General features: G+C 39.6%; 1 protein-coding gene across 1 annotated transcript; it reads left to right on the forward strand.

Annotated features, from left to right (window-relative positions):
- Positions 1-714: 714 nt before the first annotated feature.
- Positions 715-9,299, forward strand: SNRPG (small nuclear ribonucleoprotein polypeptide G). The gene is made up of 4 exons (XM_046661014.1): positions 715-856; positions 3,467-3,489; positions 4,437-4,561; positions 9,105-9,299. The coding sequence occupies exons 1-4, from the start codon at positions 825-827 to the stop codon at positions 9,153-9,155; spliced, it is 231 nt and encodes a 76-aa protein (XP_046516970.1). The 5' UTR covers positions 715-824; the 3' UTR covers positions 9,156-9,299.
- Positions 9,300-9,434: the final 135 nt, after the last annotated feature.

The raw sequence follows: 9,434 nt of genomic DNA on the forward strand, positions 1-9,434 counted from the left end.
TTGGAGAACAATCCCCTACTTAAAATGACCAAGGCTTTTCTGTTTTGGCCTAAATCTTCTATAATCTTTATTGCATTTAATTCATACATTCTCCTATTTTGGGTAACTTAACTGGGAACAAGGCAGAGACCACCTCTAACCCTTACACTCTTGACTTGAAAATCAGTACCTCATATTAGAGATCGTTTGTGCGCTGCACTTCACATTTTATATATAGGGGCAAAGTACATTATGTGGGCTTCTGGAGGCAGTGTTAAAGAATTGGAGGACGTCAGCCAGGAATACACTTCCGGGGTCTTGATTCAAAGTCCTGGAAACTGAAGCCTTGTCACCCTACTCTTCCGGCGTAGAGGTCAATAATTGAAATGTTACTGGAACCCTAGGCTTAGCATGACAGTATGCTGTGGGAATGCATGCCAAAGAGATATTAGGGGCCCACACCTCCAGAGTTTATTTTCATTTAGTATCTATGAAGAAGACAAACGATGCGAAACGCAAAGGTAACGAAGTGACTAGTGTCGCTCAGAAGCTAGAAACCGGACGTTATCTCAGTCTAACAGAAGAGGAAACCCAACGGAGTAGGACGTCTCGAAGCCCCACCCCTCCATCCTGGCCAATCGCTGGCCTCTCAGCCGGAAGCTCAAGACGGACGGACACTCTCGGGCGTCCCCTAAGTATCGCGAGGTGAAATGTGAACGCTGCAGACAATCGATTGGTTCACGGGCTCAGCGACGTCAGACGCAAAACGCCGGGCCTGCCGCGGGAGCGTGAGGGAGGCCGCGAATTGCGTTTGGAGGCATCTTTGAGCTCGGTGAGAAGACATCATGAGCAAAGCTCACCCTCCTGAGTTGAAAAAGTAAGTATGCGTGAGGGCCGCGCTCAAGTGGCAGCTTCTTTGCGTGCCTCGAGCTCGGTAAGTCCCCCGCCATGTCCCGTCAGTGCGCCTGGCATGCATGCCGGTCCGAGGCCGCCGAGATCCGGCTGGGTCCCGCGCTTCGGGGCCTGAAGCCCGCGCACACGTCCCGTTCGTCTTGGTCAGCGTGGTTACCAGGGGCAGCGAAGCGCCTCCGTTCCGCCGACCTGCCTCCCTGAACCGAGCTGCGGACCCACGTCTCCCCCGCCGTCTCCCTCGTTATCTGAAGATCTCGAATGCACCCCTTTGAGGAACATCTTGAGTAGCATCTTGTTCTCGATAAGGTGGCTGGAGAGTAAGTGTACGAGGAACTAAGGAGGTGGATGGAATGCTGGTGTTCGATAGTATATGAGGAATCCAAAGCCGCGTTGATCTTAGAATGTGTTTGTAGCTGTTTCTTTGAATTTTAACTTAGACATTCCTTTTTCTAGCTTTCTTGTACTTAAGTCAAACTTGAATGTCATGTGATACCTTGCTCTGTGAACAGAGCTGTGGGAGAACCTTCATTTTTCCAATCAGAGGATAAAGTTTCCCCTGCACCCAGTAAAATCAAGTCAAAGTAGAATATTTCTACTTTAGATAGGGCCCGATTAAACGCTTTGACTTCCTCAAACACTCTTAAGATGTCCCATGTCTCCTAAGTACTTCTCTATCTTGTTTATACCATGTAATGCTGGAATTCTGCATGCACTAGTTGGATAGTACAAAGGATGCAAAATTGCTCCAGGAATCAGTTTGTAAGGCAGCCATCTGGTCTGCCTTGTGTATGGTTTATTTATCATTAGCTCCAGAAAGAAGTCAGACTTAAGGACAAGTTAGCATTTCATAATTTTGCGTTTAATTATGCACCTTTGTATCAAAGCCATCTTTTCTGCAAAAACGTGTATCTTAGTTGGATCTGTTAAAGACTTAATTATTAAATCATAAGCTAGCGTTAAGAAAAATAAATTACTGTCATGAAAATGCTTATCTAAAAGGTGTTTTATTGGTGAGCTGGTAAAATCTCGTAAGTATCCTCTGGATTCATCAGGAGCTGGTGAAATGGTAATTATTTTTTAACAAAAGGACCATTCTCTACTTATAGTCTTAGATTTCCTTTTTGATTCTTAACAGATATTATTTAAGAATTTCAGAGAATCAAAGTAGTTTTAATACTTTTCTCATTTCTAGATTTCATGAATTGTGAAGTTCTGTCAGATCTGCCTCCCAAAATTTTATCTAAGTTTACTTTCTCACACATACCATCTTCCTTTACACTTTTATACCCGCCTCCTGGTTTAGCATAACTCAGTGGTTCTTAACTGGTTGGGGTAAGGAGTCAGGTTCTACCAGTGTCTAGTGGGTAAAGACCAGGGGTGCTGCTAAGCATCCTACAATGCACTGGACATCCTCGACGACAAAGAATTATCTGGCCGCAAATTTCAGTATGCCAAGGTTGAGATATCCTGGCTGTACTGAATTCTCCCACCCACCTCTTAAAAATCACTGCCACGGTAGTCTTTTGAATGACTGATTTTGCTTTAATCATTTATCGCTGTCTGGGTAATAAAGTCCAGACTTCTTGACCCAGTATTCAGGCTCCTCTATCTGAAATTCAAGCACCAGGTAATACACACACTACTTAAGTGTGCTGTTCTCCAGCTAAACTGAACCATTGTGTTTGCTCAAATTTTCTCACCTGCTGTGTGACTTTGGACAGTTTACTTAACCTTTCTAAGCCTCAGTTCCCCATCTATAAAATGGTGGTAATAATAGTACATAACTTACAAAGTTGTTGTAACATCACACTATGTATTTTTATCTGTAAATCTATCTTCTCACGCTTTGTGTCAGGCCCCATGTCATATTTATCTTTGAATTCTCCCATATCTTATACGTTAATATTGAATGAAATTTCCTGTTTTCTAGCCTATAACTAGAAGACGTAAAATTCTTGATAGTCTCAGACTATCCTGCTGAGATGGGATTTTCTTAATTCAAATTGTTTAAAGTTTCAAAGTATGCATTCATTTTGCTAAAATTTACTTGTGTTGAAGAATATCCTGAACACTTAAGACTGATGCTTAATATCAAGTGAAATAACACTACTTACTGTCTCAAATATAAATTAAAATGCCTATTGAATTGATATGGTTTGATTACCTTCTCGTTTCTTCACAGCTTTGTTTGGTTTTGGAAGTAACCAAATCTTTGTTTTTCTGTTAGGGCTATAAAATCCAGTTGTTGAAAATTAGGTCAATATTGAACAAGAAAGTTTTTGTAAATCACATCAGTATAAAGACTCAATTTAATGTACATGAATGTATTCTAAATCTCTTCCCCTTTGTTTATTATCTTGCCCCTTCCCCAAATACAGTGCTTTGTGTAAGTGCTAATTGAGGTGGTCCCATTACTCCCTTATCCTTCATAGCAGTGTAAAGTTTTTACTCTTTTAAATTTCATTATTCCTGTTGTGTAAATTTTACCAAATTATCTTGGCTATATCTACTTTGTGCTTATTTATGCTTAAATTTTTAAAATGAGTTAAATAATCTTTACCCCTTGCTTTTTTAGATTTATGGACAAGAAGTTATCATGTAAGTTGGGTTTCTTTGTTTTTTGTTGTTCAGTTGCTTTTTACATGTGTCTTGGCAGTATATAACACTTGGAGCAACTTTATAAAAATTCAAAGCACACAACCTCTAACTCATATCCATTAATTAAGCAAGTTTATCACAATCTTAACTAGACAATTTTATTTGCCTAATTTCTGATGTTTAATACATTTTACAGTACTTCAGACGTTTTATTGTTTCGTATAAGCCCTCCCTCACTTTGACAGAATTAACAGGATTTTCCTATTTTGTAATATTTGAAAACTTATTAACCTTTTTTCCTTTAAGCAAAGGACTTAGACAGGGACTGAAAATCTGACCCATATAGTACTTGAAGTGTATTAAGACTGACTTTAGGTGCTGGCCTGGTAGCACAGCGGTTAAGTGCGCAGGTTCTGCTTCGGCGGCCTGGGGTTCACTGGTTCGTGATCCTGGGTGCAGACATGGCATCACTTGGCAAGCCATGCTGTGGTAGACGTCCCACATATAAAGTAGAGGAAGGTGAGCACGGAGGTTAGCTCAGGGCCAGTCTTCCTCAGCAAAAATAGGAGGATTGGCAGTAGTTAGCTCAGGGCTAACCTTTCTTTAAAAAAAAAAAAAAAAAAAAAAAAAAAAAGACTGACTTTAGAGGCAAGCCACCTTCAGTTCGAGTCCCAACTTTACCACATAGTAGCTTTATAACCTTGAACCAGTTACTGAAAAGCTCTATACTTCAGTTCCCTTGTAAAGAGTTGCACAATTCTACTTTATAGGGTTCTTATAAGTTTAAATGAGGAAGTAAATGTAAAATGTTTAGCCCAGCGCTTGGCGTATAGTAAGGATAGTGGATTATACATCTCAAATGCCTGGGTTTTATCCCACCTAATTTTTAATGAATTGTTGATAGTTAAGGGTCAGTTTTATTAAAAGTTCTTTTTCCCTTTTTATAGTGAAATTAAATGGTGGCAGACATGTCCAAGGAATATTGCGGGGATTTGATCCCTTTATGAATCTTGTGATAGACGAATGTGTGGAGATGGCAACTAGTGGGCAACAGAACAATATTGGAATGGTGGTAAGTAAAGATGTAAGGTTTTTCTCAGAGATTTCATTTTTCTTTCAGAATAAACATTAACTTCTCTTCTATCAAACTCTTGGATTAAATTGAAGTTAGGCACATTACAGGCAAGATTAGACTTTCCAGCTCCCTTTTAGTTTAACATATGGTAGTCATTTAACTGTGATAATGTCCCAGTTACCTGTAGGTTAGATCTGAATCTTATACAGAACCCCGTGGGGTCCTTGGGCTTGAAGTACCTGTTGAAAATCATTTTGGAGCTTTATTCTATGTTAGAGGCCCATAGTTAGTCCTTTATTAGAGCAGTAATAGTACTCAATCTTAGTTGCATCTTAGAATCAAATTAGTCTGGGATGTTCCCCAGGTGATTCTAATGTACGGCAAAGATTAACCACTGATCTAGAGCGTTTATAATCACCTGAGGAGTTTTACCAAAACAAACAAACAAACTCTGCCTAGATTCCACCCGAGAGCAATTGAAACTGTATCTCTCATGGTACTATCTTTTTTTGGTTAAAAGACCTTGGGTAATTTTTAATGTGTGGTGAGGATTAAGAGCTATTTATCAACCTTTAGCATGCTTGTGAATTCCCAGAAGATCTTGTTAAAATGCAGATCCTAATTCAGTAGGTGTGAGGTGGAACCTGAAATTTTACATTTGTAACAAATGCAGTCCACAGATTACACTTTTTTATTTTAATTGTGTACATAATCAACCTATATTTTCTGGTTTATCACATCCAAATTTAAAAGTAGTCAAGGTAAAAATTGCCAGAGACAATCATGATAACAGCCATTCACATGGAAGAAAATGGGGGGAGGGGGGAATAGAAAGACTGAGTTCTTAATTAAAGGAGCAAACATTTCTGCATTCATGAGGCCACAATGGTGTGACTACTGAAGAAGAGTTTTTGATGTTTCTTAGCAAGACCCAGGCTTTGAATCCCTCTCTTTGTCCAGCACAGGACAATATACCCAGTAAGTGGTGAGTCCAAGTTTCTTGGGAAGGGTGAATCAAAAAGGACAACTTAGTTTTAGCAAATCTTTAAGCATGAAGACCTCTAAGAGGTGGCAAGAGCTCCTAAGTGTTAGCCTTGATTTTTTGCCTCACTATTATTTTTTTATGTTTGAGCAGTAAAGGGGTGTAAATTTTTTTTTAATCACTGTTTCCAAGGTTTATGTTGCTTATTTCAAATGTATTTCCATTCCTCCATTTTGAAAAGCAAATCAATGGTAAAGGTCGGAAGAACAGCTTAGAGTCTCTAGATAGGAGGCTACCCCTTGCCTCCAAGTTTCACGTAAGTCGACCTTCCTCTCAGGTACATTCTCCTTGAGCTTCTGTTGAAAATGGATAAAACTATTCGCAAATCATTAGCTGCCAGTTTCTTATAAAAACAGTTTTTAAATACCCCAAGATTTTCCTCTAGCCCTTCCTTTTACGGATTAGGAAACCCTCATTCTAATAGAGAGTCAATTCGGTTTTTATTTCATACCTCAGCAGATTTGCTAAAAAAGGATTCAAAAAGGACTTGACATCTAAAAGTTGATTCTACCTTTGGAAGATAACTTTTTAGAGAATCTTTGACACTTCTTGGAGTTTTATCAGAGAAGGAATTAAGCCTAGATCAAGGATCTTTCTCTCAGTTTTCCCCCTGAATTTTGATGAGCTTAATTTTCTTTACACAGAATTCGGTTAAAAACAGCGCCATCCCAAGTCATTCAAATAATGAGCACCTACTCCCTCTGTTTAGGCAGTCCGCTGTTCTCCCTCTGGTGCTTCTCGTGTAACCAAAAGAAGGTTGTATTAGTAGGCACTAATTTTTACAGCCAAGTTAACGCTTTGAAAATGAGGTAATGGTAATATATCAGTGGTCTTTAATATAAAGATATTCTAAAGAAAATGCAAGAACAGCTTTTCTGAGGTTGAACAAAGGGAAACACTGGTTATGGTTTTGTTTTTTCACAAGTTGTTTGGCAAAGGAGACTGTTACATTGGCTTCATTATTCCCTTGTCCGAGTCAGTAATCGGTTGAGGCCATTGGAATTTCATAATGCCATTGTATTAAAAATAGCATTAAGAATGTGTCTGTTCTGAGGGGGAGGTAATTTGTTTTGAGGATCTGTCAGCTGGATAGTTAATGATGTCTTGACTAGCCTCTTCTGAGACATCCCCAGGTTGTCGGTGGCCTCACCTCTGTCTTATTTCCTTAAGATTCCACTCTACCCCAAGGTTCCCTTAAGAATGTACTAAAAAGGGGCCAGCCCTGTGGCCGGGTAGTTAAGTTCGCATGCTCTGCTTCGGAGGCCCAAGGTTTTCCGGTTTGGATCCTGGGCACAGACATGGCACCACTCATCAAGCTGTGCTAAGGTGGCATCCCACGTGCCACAACTAGAAGGACCCACAACGAAAATATACAATTACGTACTGGGGGGCTTTGGGGAGAAAAAGGAAAAATCTTTAAAAAAAAAGAATGCAATAAAAATTCTGTATTTTATGATGCTTCGTAGTTCAGTTCTTAATAGCTTTTTGCTTCTAGAGCTCCACTGTAGGTTTGTAGTCTTCATTAGACAGCTGTGCCCTTGCGAGAGGCTGAAAGCCTGAGCGGCACTTTGCAAAAACTAGTATTGAAGCACGAAAGAGAGCCGTCTGGAATTCGGGACCTGACGGTTCCAGTTTGATTTGGAGAATTGGGCCTGGAATACAATGGGAAAAAAGGAAGAGCACCACAAGGCAGAAGTGTTCACTGACTAGCCCTTCTTCCTGTATATATGTGAGAAGGCAAAGAAGTGTGTAATAGCACTTTAGAAAATGTTGGTGAAAGTGGCGTAGTTTTGTTTTTTAATGAATCCCCTAAAAAAAATCCCTCAGATCTGAAAATTTTAGTTTATCTGAAGTAACTTCTCTCCACCACCCTTGAGTTCTAGGGAAAGTATCAGAAATGGACAAATTTAGGAGGGAGCTAGGAAAGGAAGCTAGCTGTTTTTCATGCTTTAATCAATGATATATGATGTTCATCATCTGTTGCAAATAAACTAGAAATTTAAAACTGAGAACTAGGCAAGCATGTTGTCTAGCTTTCTTCGTTTCTATCCCTCACTTAAGAGTAAGAGTCTGTAGGCTGCTTCAGTCCCCACTGTCATTGTCAGGGCATTGTTCTCTTTTAATACTGCTCTTTAACTCTGCCACCTTCTCTCCATACTCATTGCTGTTGGTTTCTGCCAGGCTCCAAGACACTCTCCCATCTGTCGTGTTCCTTTCCAGTCTGAGCTGCAGAAATCACATGCGAGTTCGTTTGTTTATTTAACAGATACTTATTGAGCCTTTTCTGTGCCTGCCACTACTTTAGGTACTGGACTATTGCACCAAAGTCCCTACCCTCTAGAAATGACATGTGAGTGAGGAAGACAGTAAATAACAGTGTATGTAATATATAAAGCAAGCAGAATGAGGGGAGAGAAGAACAAGTTATAGCTATTTTTACTCCAGCTGCCTACAAGCATAGCTCCACTTTGAATCTTATCCAGAATGCCTCCCTTTCTAATAAATTATGTTTCCTCTCATCCCTCTCGTGTCCTTTGACCTATCCAGCTCTGCTTGACCTCATCTGTAATTGCATTATGATCTGCAGTCCACCAGAAGCACCTTATTTTCAGTCCCCTTGCCTTCCAGTTTGACTTATTTTTCTCCCCCTCTTGAATTCAGTCACCAGCCATTTCACCTATGCTCTCGTGAGTATCCTTGCTGATCTTCATTTATGGAATGGCTACTGTGTCAGGCACTGTGCTCCTAGGGCCTTTTCTTTAAAATTTCTCTTCCTGACTCTTAAGGTCTCTCCCATTCTCTATATTTATATATGCAGTTGCCAGAACAGTGGTTATTCCCCCAACTGTGAAACTTTCATTAGCTTATTGTGTCATGAAAATGTCCTCCAAACACTGGAAGATTGGTGTTTGGGGCCTTCTGAGATGCATACTATCTTTGTTTCTCACTTCCCTTCATAAGCTTTTACTGCATTCAAAGTAGATTCTTTCGTTATCCTCTTATGCTTTTTCATCTCAGTTCTGTCTAGAATTTCTTCCTGTCCAAATTCTACGGAATTTTCAAGACCCAGCTAAAACACCATCTTCATAAAGCCTGCTTTTTGCAACTTCCATCCTGGTTTGTTCCCTCAATGATCTTACACCCTGAACTGACATACATATTCTGCTGTACCTATTCCCGTTAATTCATGGATCCCTTAGGGGCACAGATGGGCAATGTTACTTGAGTCCTACAGTTTAGAAAGTGAAATGAGTCATTGGAGACTTAGCATCTCAAAAGGGTACTTAGCCTTTGATATAGAAGATGCATATCTCACTTACAAAGGGCTTAGTGGCTTCATGATTGAAAGACTTGAGTTATTTGGGGTCCTTGTGGCTTGAAAAAAGTCACAAACTGACATTTAAAACTGGAAAAACATTAATGATTTGGTGAAAATTCTTTTAATCATCGATAGGTCTGTTAAGTGAATTTTTTCAAATTTACTTCTCTTTTTCTTAGGTAATACGAGGAAATAGTATCATCATGTTAGAAGCCTTGGAACGAGTATAAACGAAGGCTGTGTTCCCCAGAGAAATCAGCTCCTTCCACATGTCCCTGCTCCACAGCACCTGTTTTACTCCAACATAAAAATTGGGTCATGTACATTTTCGTATTGAACTTTTTTGTTAAATAAACTTTTGTAATAGGCAAAAATGCTTTCTCAGATGTTCTGAGCATAGAAAATAGAATATTAGCCCTTATTCTAATTTTTTCTAACATGAACTTATTCCTGCGAGTCTGATTAAATGTGAAACATGGCAAGGATGCCTTTTTTCCATCTTTTAACAA

This window comes from Equus quagga, chromosome 5 (genome assembly GCF_021613505.1).
Source record: "Equus quagga isolate Etosha38 chromosome 5, UCLA_HA_Equagga_1.0, whole genome shotgun sequence".
In the NCBI taxonomy this organism is placed as follows: domain Eukaryota; kingdom Metazoa; phylum Chordata; class Mammalia; order Perissodactyla; family Equidae; genus Equus; species Equus quagga.

Excerpts from the sequence above, each read along its gene's own strand:
- SNRPG (XM_046661014.1), top strand. The coding sequence starts at position 825 with ATGAGCAAAGCTCACCCTCCTGAGTTGAAAAA. Across the intron at positions 857-3,466 it reads CACCCTCCTGAGTTGAAAAA|ATTTATGGACAAGAAGTTAT; the intron begins GTAAGTATGCGT and ends TTGCTTTTTTAG. Across the intron at positions 3,490-4,436 it reads TATGGACAAGAAGTTATCAT|TGAAATTAAATGGTGGCAGA; the intron begins GTAAGTTGGGTT and ends CCCTTTTTATAG.